This window comes from Amphiura filiformis, chromosome 12 (assembly GCF_039555335.1).
Source record: "Amphiura filiformis chromosome 12, Afil_fr2py, whole genome shotgun sequence".
Lineage (NCBI taxonomy): Eukaryota > Metazoa > Echinodermata > Ophiuroidea > Amphilepidida > Amphiuridae > Amphiura > Amphiura filiformis.
Window position 1 is genome coordinate 54015152 of NC_092639.1, and position 13997 is coordinate 54029148.

General features: G+C 36.2%; 1 protein-coding gene across 2 annotated transcripts in view; it reads right to left on the reverse strand.

The window, feature by feature from the left end:
- Positions 1–13997, reverse strand: part of LOC140166419 (protein henna-like) — a 51073-nt gene that overhangs the window by 25968 nt on the left and 11108 nt on the right. Inside the window, exons 2-3 of one of the 2 annotated variants that reach the window (XM_072189874.1) lie at positions 9410–9532; positions 8115–8298 (exon numbers count right to left, since the gene is read on the reverse strand). In XM_072189874.1, the coding sequence (XP_072045975.1) occupies positions 8115–8298; positions 9410–9532 (307 nt within the window). Of the gene's footprint in view, positions 1–1371; positions 1781–8114; positions 8299–9409; positions 9533–13997 lie in introns of those variants that run through there. The other variant, XM_072189875.1, reaches the window with a different exon arrangement.

The window sequence follows — 13997 nt, forward strand, 5'->3', positions numbered from 1 at the left end:
TGACAATCTGCATGGGTACCACTTACATATGGAAGCATATCTACCATTTGTGACCCGGGCATCAACCTTTTTTTCCCTACACTAGGATCCAAAACATTCTCATCTATTAGTACACAGCTCTTTAACCATTATACATTTGTACATTTATTGAATGACCTTTGAAAATTTGGGTACAAAAACTCATACTCCGCAACTTGAGGTCAATTTTTGCACTCTTGGTTTTTTAATTGAGGTTATTGAACTATGGCATTGGGATGAGGCCATTGTGGTCCATAGTGCTAACAGTTGGATATCATTCAAGTAGATAATATTACTTAAATTCAACAAAATAGACAAGGTATTGGAAAAAACATATTTGAGCCTTCTGGCTGTAACATATGTCATCTGATACCCTGGAAACCTTCCAAGAACTTGTGTACATGCCCTGCTGCTGCTGTAAATTCTACTGATAATAATAGTTAATACTATCATACAAATTTCCCAAATTCAAACAAGTTATCTAAGTTATATCCGGGAGTTATATACATGGCAAAGGGGGAGCATTCAGGGCACTCAAATATGCGCACACTACGCATGCGTGACCAAATTTTTTTCAAACACCCCCTAAACGAGTTTTACCCTACCAGCAGATTTAGCCCCTTAATAAGATAATTTAGTGTAGAATTTACCCCCTAATGAGTTTTTGGCTGGTGAAAATGCAACAAATGTACCCTTTTTGGACTCATAATTTACCAAAAAGTTGAAAAGGTACCCTAAACAAGTTGTCCAGTTTCAGAAAACTACCCTTATTCTTGAAAATCACTGTTTTTTAGACCCTAAACGCGTCACGCGCGTAACTTGCCTTGCCTAAAAAAAAACACCCCCTTTTACTTGTTTTTTTTGGTCACGCATGCGTACAGACCATTTATGTGAGTGATCCCCCCGGGGGGCAAGGGCCCCCAGTTTACATCAAAACATATTAAACATTCAACTTATTTTAGTATTTAGCAATCCCAGCTAGCCCCTGGGAGAGTTACCCGCCCCTGGCTAAATTAAAAGGACTGCACCTGTCACATGTAGAAAAACTGTAACTTGGTTTTCTACAATAAGTAACTTTTTTCTTGTCTGATTGTTTCTATAGTAGCACCTACCTTCAAGGAAAATAATTACCACACAATATTCAATTAAAAAACTGTGTTATTTACAAAATACTACATTATTTATCTTTTAATAAAGTTATCCCAAAGGTTTGTTATTATCTTTTTAGTATAATACAAAACCACCTTTAATAATAATTTCCCAAACCAATTAGCAAAACCAGCTACTGTACCTACTTTATAACCGAATCCACCACTTATGTACTAAAACATATTCATCAACAATGTAACTTACATGTATTTGGTGCTGTAACCATGGTAACATTGTCACAGTGGTACAATTGCAAAAGTGCAGGTCACGGCAACCACCATAGGTGAGTGTGGTACCGGTTCCCAGCATGGCCCGGTTCGAAGCCAGCAAAAACAGCCGGTAATTCGTGGAGACCAAGCGGCCACAGCGATGCAATTGTGAGGCACATAGTTGAAGCATATTTGGGATTTGGGGTTTGCCATGCATTGCCAGTCATTTGGTTTTTAGGGAGGTAGCATGAGAGGATTTGATGCAAAAGTCAAAGTAAATATGGAGAAAAACAAAGATGTGATATTAGTTGCATGATAAACTAAATCTCTAATGATGTACAATGTATATACATGCATTATGTTTGCAAAAATGTATAGAATATGTACTGGGTCAACTTGAGTCGGTGGACAAACCAATCATCAAGAATATCATCCAGTTTATGGGTAAACTAAAGATTTCACTAAATGTCTGATAGAAATATGGTGAAATTAGTAAAACATAAAACATACAACATACAAATATTAGGCACCAGTTTCATAACCTGATCCCACAGCAAAAGAAGATTCTGAAATTCAAGGTGACCACAATGTGCACAAGAGTGTTTTCATTCATTTGAGGCATCAATGATGGCAAATGATGTTGAAATCATCAAGTTTAAAAAACAAAAACTGACGGAAGGTATAAATGGAAGGTATGAATTTGTACCTTCCATCAGTTTTTGTTTTATAAGTTGGCGATTTCTGCATCATTTGCCACCACTGATATCTCAAATTAAAGAAAACAACTTCCTGCAAATTGTGGTCACCTGAATTTTTGGAATAAAGCCTCAGTTTGGCTTTTTCACTTCAAGGTACTTTGAGAGACTTCAAAACAATGGCAAAAATTTGCAACTTTCCAAATCTCATAATTGTACAAATAATAGTACACTGGATCTTATAAAAAATGTTTTCAAACAAACAACAAGGAAAATTATAAATTTAATAACCAATGTTATATTATGTCTCTACCTTTAGTGCACTGCATAAACTAATCAACACCAAATATTTGACAACATAAAAAAGTACTAATAGTAAACAGAGAAACACATGTAAAAAAACCAAATAGTCAAACTAAAAATAACTACAACTGAATAAATAATATAAAAGTTACAGATATAACAATGAAATGCTATAACTAAACAAAATACAGATAAGAAATGTAATAATATATTTGGGAACAAATATTTACAAGCAATGAGGGTGATCAAATGACATGAGAGCAATGAAAGCATGGAGAGATTTAAATGGAATTGAAATGCATGGCATGATGTACTAGTATTTGCTGTTTCCAATCTTAGCATAAAAAATGAGATGTAAATATGGGCATGCATTTCTGCTTTTTTTTTTTTTAAATGATATCAAAGGAATTTGATACATGTAACTTAGGGCTGTGCAATGATTATGTGCCCTGGGGAGGATACAATTGGGGGGTGAAGAAGTTTTTGCCCAGTCGAGAGGGGAGCAATGAGTTTTTGACAAGCCGAGAGCAAGCGATTTTGGCACCTTTTTCGATTTTGGCACCTTTTAAAATAAAACGCTCAAATGCTTAGGATCAGAAAAACAATACAAAATCGCTTAAATATGCGAATTTTCTTGCTTGCTGCACTCGCATTCGTAATATATATCTATTTAAAGTTTGCAAATTGGGATCCCAAAAATTTGGCATATGAAAGGGGGGGGCAAAGATTTTTTGTCAGGCAGAGAGGGGGAAAGCAATTTTGGCAAGCCTAGAGGGCCAAGTATTTTTTGGCACGCTGTTTGGAAATTTTACCCCCCCCCTGCTCATAATTATTACACAGCCCCTTTAACATAAATGGTTTGTGGAGAAATGTTCAGACTGATGGCAGATGAAGGGAATTGAGTTAGTATTGAATGTTGCCTTCAGAATGTTGTTCTATGCATGTACAGTAAGCAAAAGAATTAAGGTACCAGTTATGTTCACCCCTGTATCCTAAACAAGATATGTCATAATTAGAAACAACAGCCAATAGCTGCATCTTTTAGCTCGAATTTAAGACCCCATTCTTTAAAATCGTTCAAGAGGTAAAGATACAATGATTCAAAAACCCAAGAGATGCAAATTCAAAAGTTGCAGTTTGCTCCATTGCATTTGATTTATACACAAAGCACTCTCGAACAAGATAACTAACACTGTGCTTCCACTGATGGCTGTGTCCTGCTATTGATTAGAACACAAAATCTTTTGCTTACTATATGAACATGAAACTTAATTGATTTTAGGAAATATTGCTAAATTTTCAAAAGTACTTTATTTAGAAGCAACTAAAAAACAGGGTGAGATGAAGACCAAAAGATCATACTTAATTTTGAAGAAAAAAAAATGATGAAAATAGTGAACAGGGGAAGATGAATGTACGGTCTGTCTGTGTCAACAAAATATACAAATCCACAAAAGTGTGTGAAATTATTGAATTGGAAGTGTTCGGTGAAGATTTTGTGCCATATTGAAACATGGAGTACAAAAGTATTTCAATTATACCGTCTTTTTTACTTTAATTATTCAAAATTTTGTGTTGACTGACGTACCAACAGCTGATCCTTCTGGAAAAACATGCATGTATAGAGAATTGAGATATGGATCAGAATATGGAGATGTGTTACAGTGCTCAATAAATAAGGTCATAGAAATTAATTTACAAGACTCTGATTGCATATAATTGTAGAAAAATAACATAACGGGTACACAATTTGGACGCAAATCACCCAAATCGATTCGTGCCATGAGTCGCACTGGATGCCAGATACGCAAAACAGAATTGATTTGTGTAAAAAAATTAAAATCAATATCAGTCAGCATTGTCTTGAATTGTTGACAAAAAGAGAATATAGTGCTCAATTAGACCTGTTCACTTTGATATTTAGACAAATTTTGCAAACAGAATCTTGTATCTGGTACCTTATTTAGTTTGAGTACTGTATTACTGTAGCCATGGTAACATGCGGTAATCGATATGATAACTCTATATAGACAATCTGAGGAATTGATCAAAAAAATCATGCATGAAATGAAAATGGAAAGAGGATTCTTTTAAAAGGGAGATTGCATGGGTAAATAGAATCAGAAGGGACACTGCTAGAAATTATTTCTGGCAATCTGGCTAAATCAGGAGGAGGAAGTTAGATCATTAATGGTAAATGAAACCATACTTTGACCCCCTTGACCGAAAAAATTGGTTAAGCCTCTGTTACACTGATAGGTTATTAGATTTTCACTTCGTATATTATGATATCATATACGATATGATCTTGTGGTAGGCTTATAAGGCTTAGCACCTGAACAAACTTGATTCACTTACACATATCTTGACTCTCGTTTATTCCAAACTCAAAGCACGCTTTAAAGCTTTTTGCACTTTTAAATGCCAACCAAAAGAATGCTGCATTTCAAGACCTGGCAAAATTGTGGGCAAAGCAGCATGCTTTTACAGCAGCATCAATTGATAAAAAAACCAAATTGCTGCATAAGAACTTTTGACTTACCTTATACATGTATATGCAATTGGCGAAAATAGTAAGACTAACTTGTATTGATATACTAGTGTAGAATGGCTTGCACACAGTGGGCGCAGCACATATGCAAGTTGTTATGGGGACTGTTCACCAGTTAAAATCCAAACAAACTTTAGCAATGTAAATAATTATGTAAAGTCTTGTGTGGGTTAAGTAATTGTATCCTCCACCCTACCATGTAATGGGGATCCTACCCTATTCTGGAGAAGCAGCATTATTATTTTTATTTATTTTGAACTCTAACTTATTTACAACTTCATTAATAACCATTGCATAGTATTTATAGCTTGCAGCCCTATTCAGCAGAGTAAGGGTATATCTACATCTACTCCTCTTTGTGTTCCGATGCGTAGGAACTCAACGTCCAAATCTCCATGTACAGAACAATTGGTATGCATCCTACAGCAACTGCTCCTTCCCCTTCCCCTTGGGAGGATGTTGGTCAACAGTACATATTACTATACCTCATACATATTTATTAGGTAATCCAGACATCTTATTGGTTAATAACGCCAGCGTCCGAGTACGGTATTTTGACTTCTTCCCGCGCCTGTGCAATTACGGCGCATGCGGGAAGTAGTAAAACTTCCGCACCCTACTACCACACGGTGTCTCGACCCCGCGTCACTGTTCCTTCAGACGGCGATTCTGCAGACGCGTTTATCGTGAAAATGGCGTCTGATGCAGTTATTTTGCCGAGATTACGCGAATTTGACATTTTATGAAACAAAATGCTATTTATGGAATGTTAAAAAGAAAATTAGAATAATATAGGTCAAAATGTAAATTGATTGAACAGAAATCTTCCAATAAAATCAGGTAAGCAAAATATTAAGCTTATTTACCATGCTGGCCGGCACGTTGACTGGTGTGTGTGTTGACTTTTGCTTACGATTTTACCCTGATAGTGAAAATATTTATGAGGTATAGTAAAACAAATACAACATGTTCCATTTCGAAGTATTCAAAACTACTGGTCCCTCGGTGTTGGATGATTTGACTACTTCCCTCCGCTGACGCGTGGGAAGTAGTCAAATCATCCAACACCACGGGACCAGTAGTTTTGACTACTTCCCCTCAAAACATGTTGTATTTGTATAATAACTGTCTTATATTATTTAATCAACCCCAAATTCAATGTCAAAGTTAAAACAAAAATGACTAATGCTTTCATCTTTATTGGATCAAATTGATCATTTGCAGGTTATTTTTGCCCCTGCTAGAGAATATGTAGGCTTCCATGTCTTAAGTTGTCACTATTGACCACTGTTGTGATTTAACACACAAATCTGGGTTTGTTTATATTTGTGTTGTTGTTGTTTCTTCTCAAAAGCACAAAGAAATAAACACTTTCAAAACTGTAAGGTACTTAGGCCCACCACAACAGCACAAAGGAAATGTTAAAATGTCTGGTATATTTAAATACAAGTACTGAAAAATGTTTTACTAACATTCAAAAACATTTTTGAAAACTTGCTGCAAAACATAATTTTGCAAAAATAACAAGTTGTCAACATTTAAAAAATATTCCAGTTTTTCTTATTAACATTTTCTTGACCCTTTATATTATCCTGTTTTAAAAATATTTTGACCAAAATTATAAAAGCTAAATTAAGAACATTTTTGTGTTTGCTAGGCACGTTTTCCATACAAACATGTTACTGGTTTTCCGTGTTTGTATTTCAAATATTTTCCAAATACATTCTAGTGCCTAGTTTTATGTGAAGAACTTATGATAAATGCAAGAGTAAAACTAATTTTCCTTTCTAAATTAAATGTCTAAAACTTTTTTTTTTTTCATTTGGTTCAATTCTAGTGTAGTTGGCTTAATTTCCTTATAGAAAATCCAGGAAACAATAAATCTATATTTTCAGGCCATCTTTTTTTTCCTAATACAATGACTCAGACATGGAAACCGACCATGATGGCAATAAATCAAGTGTATCATATTATTATAGGAAACAGCATAAGACAGATTTGTGTTTATGAACTTTTTCTATATCATCATGCTAAAGGAGCCTTAAGATATTAACACGCTACTTCGACCAGCTGACTAAAAATTGTTATGTGTGAGCATTATATTACCCTAGATGGTAAATATTGGCAAGAGTATCCAAAATCAAACACTTTCAACTACTCAAAACTTGCCATTATTAATTAAATCAATAGCTAGTCCTTTTAATAGTTCAGCACCTTTTCTGAAATGGGCCGACATTTCAGCAGCCTACCAGGCAGATGTGTACCAAAATATTGAAATGTTCTGCAAAAATGGACCTAAATGCAGTTAACTTTCATCTGTAACTGGCCAAAAGTAAACATCACAAGTTTTAGTCACTTTTGTCACATATTACGAACCAAGAAATGGGGTTCTCCCCCCACCACATCCCATTGATAACCAACCCTCCGGGACCCAACTGTCCCATTTATTTTATACATCAGACTCCCTTAAACAATTGGGTCTCATGACCTTACCTTATTCCAGGGATCCTGTATCAGGTTACAGTCAAGACTTACCAGCAGGCAGCAAGCAAGGAAATAAGGGGCATTAGAAAAATGTCCCCTGGTTTATGTATTAAATCTTGCTCAGAACTAGGGGATATGGATTCCTGCAACAAATGCACTTTTGAGTTACACAGGATTTCCTACCTAGAGGAAACATTTTGGAGGGGACATTGTGTAGTGAAATCTGCGAGGGTGAAAATGTTTGGAGGAATGACCCCCCCCCCCATTTTCCCTGAATTGCAAGACATCATAGGAATGATGTGAAGCACTGCAAGATATACCTATAATATGAGCTAATATGATCCATTTTTTGGTCATAATAGCATATCAGTTGCTTACTTCCCTGAACATGGCTAGATTATCTATATATCAGTCTGGTTGCCATAGATAATCACTACTGATTACAAAACTCAGGGAAGGATTTAGTTACAGTTCTTGAGGCCCACAGACCTTTAAAAAGGTTTGGGGATACAGCTTGTTTTAAAGTTTGAAGTAGAAATGGGTCCATGGAGTTCTACAAAAACACCAAAGACCACCCTATCAACACCTGTTTATATGAGACATGACTAAAACATACACAAAATAAAAATTCCCTTTAAAAGGGATACATGTTGATTACAAGGAAAATCAGTGAAAATTATGATTGGGTTAATCTTGATAACCTACTTGCATTCGGGTCATGAGAGCGTGATAATACATGCACGTAGCTGGTTTCCTTGTGGAGCTCATCTATGGCTTTTACAAGATCAACGTCTTCAGATGATTTCTCACATGTTACCAGGAATTCATAGCTTCCGATGATGCGTTTGGACGGACGTGACTCGATGTGAGCTAGGTTCACATTGTACTTCTGTATATTAAACAAATGTTAATTCTTTTATCAATGCACAGACAGACAAACAAGTCGATCAATTCATTAATCAATCTATCAAATTAATCACTTTCACAATAAAACTCACTTTCTCTCAGTTTTACTCAGTAACCTATTAACTATCAACTTATTAACTAACTCACTCATTTAGTCACTTACTCACATACTACATTTATCACTCATTCATTCAAACTCGCTGTTAGATTTGAGATGAGAATTTTTCTTTGTATTATAATTAATCACTCTATCAATCCTGATGACATGCTTACCTACTCATACATTCACTCACCCACCTACCCACGCAACCTCTCACTAACTCACCACCCACTATTCACTAACACCCCTCACTAACTCACCTACCCATCCCTCATCTTCACTAACATCCCCTAACTTACTCAAACACCTTCTTAGTCTTATCTACCCCTTATCTTACTAGCACCCCTTGCTCAGTCACTCACTCAGTCACTTACTCGCACACTTCACAACCCCTCCTCCTCATGCTCACCCACCCCTAAATTCACTCACCCACCTACCCACCCCCTCATTAACTCACCACCCACTATTCACTAACACCCCTCACTGACGTCATCACATCTGCCATCACAACATCATCAATCAGATGCAACGTAGCAAAGCGAGTTGCAAATTTTAGTTCCAGCATTAGATTTAATTTACAAAATAATGTTTTGAACTAGTGGAATAATCTTTAGTACACCAAGATACCCCTCACTAACTCACACCCACCCTCACTAACACCCTCTCAATAACTCACCCACCCATCCCTTATCACTAACATTCCCTCACTTACTCGCATGCCTTCTCACCTACCCCACTAGCACCCCTTACTCCCTCACATCACCACCCCTCCTCACTAACATTCCCTCCCTCCCTCCCTCCCTCCCTCCCTCACTCACTCACTCACCCACCCCCCATAATCACTAACACCCCAACTCACTCAGTCACTCACACACAAGACCCCTTCATTCAATAATCCACTCACACTGACTTGTCCATTAACCCCATCACACAATCACTCACTACATCAATCAATAAGAATCAAGCAATCAATCATTTTTCATAGTTTCCTTACCTCAAACAATTTGAGACAGCGAGCCAGCGTTCCCACCTCCTCTTTGAGACCAAACATAAGGGTCACATGGTTTTCATTCTTTTCATGCAAGTAACTTGTATGATCACTACTTCCACCACCTCCCTGTAAACACAAATTATGTTGAAAAACATTTTGAATGGATCATGTAACGTTCTTATGTTTTTTTTAAGTTCAAATCATTTTTTTCAAAAGGTTCTAAATTTATAACCATTTCTCCTAAAATGTATTTGTTTTTATGCCATGGCCAAACAAAAAACGTTTCCTTGTCCATGATACACCACTTTTGATACATAGGTCGGTCGGTGTCTCTGCCAAGTTTGCTGGTATCTAGTTTAAATGTAAAACAAGAACACCTTCAGACTAGATAAAGTCGATCACCGACACAAAATAATTGCAAAAGCAACATGTTTATCTGTTTGAAGAAACTTTCAGTACCGTATACTTTTATCATGTGTTCATAGTGGGCAATGAATTGTACCTTTTGATTTACAAAATTTCAATTTCAAAAGACCAGGTTTTGCTGGGAGATTTTGAGATGCTGAAAATTAGCTTCTTGTCAGACAATTTTTTCCAATGGGAAAAAAAATTGTCCGAACATTTGGGAGGACAATCAAACAAATAATCCTAATATAATCCTTGCTGTGGGCAACTGTTTTAGCTGGTGATGCATAGCAAAATGCTTGAATTTTATTATTAATCATTATAGGACTATATAAACTCAGTTTGAGTAAATATTGTTCTAGTTAATTAACCGCAAAATGGGAACTCCTGTTTGTATTACAATTAAAATCAATTATTGTACAATCAAATTTGTTTAAGCACAGGATGAGTGATTACACAACTAGGCCTACAAAATGTACAATAAAGTTGATTTTTTTTTTTTTGACAAGACAAAAAATTCATCTGTTACTCATCACTTTATGTCAATGTTTTCATTAGTAGCCTAAAATTGATTAAAATTTAATACATTTAAAAAAAATCAAATTTATTTACATGATTTAAGACTTAGGGGCCAAAATAAAATGGGGAGATAAATCAGCACATTCTGGATATATGTTGACCCAAAAACGGGGAATTTTTGATGATTTTTGGTTCTGACTCGAAGGCACTACTACAGAGGAAAAGCTCAAGTTTGTGGGTCAAGGCCCTCCACACCCCTCCCCTCGGTGGCACCACCACTGAATGGGGAAGGAGACTCAACTTTTGAAGTGACTGTATGTTTGTTTTATAGACCATTTTCCGAGGTCAAATATACCCATTACCCAATGACCTACCCATTACCAATGACCCCGCTTTTTGTTGGTTTCAGCATACCCAATGACCCCTTTTATAAATAGAACTTTAGCATCAAAATGCCATAAAGTTTGCAGAAACTTCTTGCAGAAACAAATTCCCTTCTTGGAACACCAAATATGCATTGTAAATGTGGCAAAATTTAAAAATCAAAATGGATTTTTTTGTACCTAATGACACCCTCTTGTCAAAAATTTGTACTCAATGACTTTTTTTTGCATTTGTTCATGAATACATTGTAAGGCATCATCAAATCAAAACTTTAAATGTCCCACCTTTGTGAAAAAGTGAGGAGGGAGGGAGGTGTCTTTTTTTGTTGCTAAATTGACAAAATCTCAGTCTTCCCATAAAATTGACATTGCTAATAGTTTTCGGCATTTGCCAGGAAAACAATGAGGTAATTAAGCTAAGTCACCTAACAGGTAATTATGTACTCAGGTACCCAAAAAACACTTTTTTTTTACAAATATTGTAAAAGTTATTGACCCTAATATTACAAGTTTGTTATTCAATGGAAACTGGAGAAATGTTGACAACTTACAAAAATTTGCTGGATGAAAGTTGTACATTTTAATTAATTTTGCTTCTATTGAACGGACAGGGAAACATTGAATTAAAAGCAGTGCTCTATTTCTCCAGTTTCCAACCTTGAATATCAAGTAATTTAGGGTCTATAACTTCCTTCTTTCTTTCAATTTTTGTATAAAAAAACCCCCAAAAACCTTTGTTTTGTAACAGGTAACCCGTTACTTGAATACTGGAATTCTGGTGAGAGCCTTACAATGAGGCACTTCTAAAATCAGGAGCTCTGGACAAGCCGACAAGGTTTTTTACTATCATTTAATAATCACATGATTACATGTACACAATTTGAACTGATATTAGACAATTGAATTAATTAGACTTTAAACCATGACATTAGACATTCAAAGTAAATATGGTACCTAGATCAAGATGTACTTTATCTAGTCGGTTTTAAAATAACTTGAACTGAAGACATTCATGACAAAGCATTTTAAAGTGGGGTATGAGCATTTGGACAGTATTTTTTCTGGGACATGAGAGCACATCAGACCAGTGGCGTGGCGTCATAGAGGTGCGGGGTATGTGCCCCTCAATCGATCCCAGCGTATTTATTTTAGTATCTCTGCTGTACCAAGTATTTATTAGGAAGGCGATGTCGGAAAAGTTTAGGCCAGATAGTCTCATGTACCGTACACACAATATCTATGAAATTGTTTTAAATCCCATAGGAAAATGGCGAAAAAGCGGCTTGTGCCCCCCAAAAAAAAAAAAATTAGCGATATTATATATACGTGTACATTTTTATGGCAAATGATTATAAATTGGTATTTTTGATATTTAGCAGTCCTTGAAGTAAACTTTATCAATCTAATGATGTACTTAAATGTAAATTTTTTGCTGCGTTGCTCATAATAAAATTTTGACATTGATGATACATGTACAAAAAACAAACCAAAAAAAGAACTTCAGATCCTTTAAAATTCTCATTGGACCCCTTAAATTTGGGTTTTGCAGGGCTTAGAAGGCTATTATTTTCTTCGAAAGGGAGGGCTTAAATATACGGGGTGGGGTCATAGAATTTTTAGACCAAAAAGAGGGGGGGTTATAATTTTTTTAACACCCAAAATAGGGGGGGTTATAGAATTATTAAGAGCTGGTGATTCAAAATTTTCACGCACTGCACACGCAATTCTTTAGCTTAACAATTAAAATGTGCGCACAATCTTTTGTTAAAAAAGTTTGTCTCAAAGCTCACGAGTGGTTTGAAAACAAATGTGACCCGCTCTGACGAAACCCGCCATAAGTCTCACCCAGCCATTTGGAGATACGGTGAGTCAAAGTTGGGAAAGGGGTGAAAAACCTTGCAGATTTTGTTTTTCAGTTTTTATTATTTTTAGATTCCTTTTATGTTTACTTTAACCTACCATTGAAAACAAAATATTCTTTTATGTCTAAAGCACACAAAATCTAGCATTTTCTGGGCCAAACCAAGTCCTTAACATGTCATTTTAGAACCATTTTTCTTGCATTTGCCTTTTCTGTATGTGTCGCTTCCCCCCTTAATGTTGAAAGACCGTAGAATGAGGACCACATGTCCCAGAAACATAATTTTGGTATCAAATGAAAGCTGAAGTCCTATACTAAAAGATGACATCAAAAACTCTATTTTCAAATTTAGGGACTTATGTCTGGTTTTGTGGGAGCGGGTCACAAATGCGAAATGCGATTTGTTTTTATTCCAGACTTGGTATTTTTATGATATTTTGAGAAAAAAGTCTGATTTTTACCGAATATTTCTGGAAAAAACTAAAAAAACAAATTTATGCGCGTGCAAGCTTTGAGACAAACCTTATTTTTTTTGCCTTTAATGCAAAATTTTTTATGCTCCTTCTTTACACTAACAATCAAAATTTTAACACTCCGTTCACTTTCTTCGCTCGAAGTTTTGGTGTGCTCCAGCATTGTTCCAGCATTTGTCTTTAGACTGCAGGTGCAGGCGGAAGAGAGCTCCATAAAAAAAGATAGGGGGGTCGTAAAAAATTTAGCCCAGTCACTGACATATTCAGGACCCCCCCCCCCAAAATGCCATCCCCTTTGAAGGTTCCGGAAAATATCAGTTGCACCCTTGAAATATATATTTGAGCTTGTGCAATCCCTGCAGAAGGAGGCTTTTAAAACAAAAATCACCTTAATTTTCTTGAGTTTATATGCAGTGGCGGCACCACGGGGGCCGGGGGGCATGAGGGGGCAAATTTCCCCAAGTCAGAACTCTTTGCCCCCCTGTTTCCCCCAGTAAAAACACAAAATTACAAAAATTTCCATATTTTGCTGCAATTTTGTACAAAATTTGGTGATTTTGCCCCCTCTGAAATTTACTTTTCCCCTCAATGCCCCCCTGAAAAAATTCCTTTACACTTAGGGGCTGTGCAATAATTATGAACCCTGGGGAGGGCAAAATTGGGGGGGGGCAAGACATTTTTTGCGAGTCGATAGGGGAGGGGCAAAATTTTTTTGGCAAGCCGAGCAGGGGGGGGCAAGCAATTTTTGGCACACATTCTTGGAGTGTCTTTTTAAGTAAAATGCTCTAAAAAGGCTGAAAACCTTACGGAAACGCTTAAAAGGGCATTTCGTGATCCACAGCCTCATCCCCCCACTTTTCTCAAAAAAAGTTGAGATTTTACATCGCTGGAAACCTCTGGCTACATCATGTTTACAAAATATTTCTTGCAGATTAATTCGTTTAGCAAAG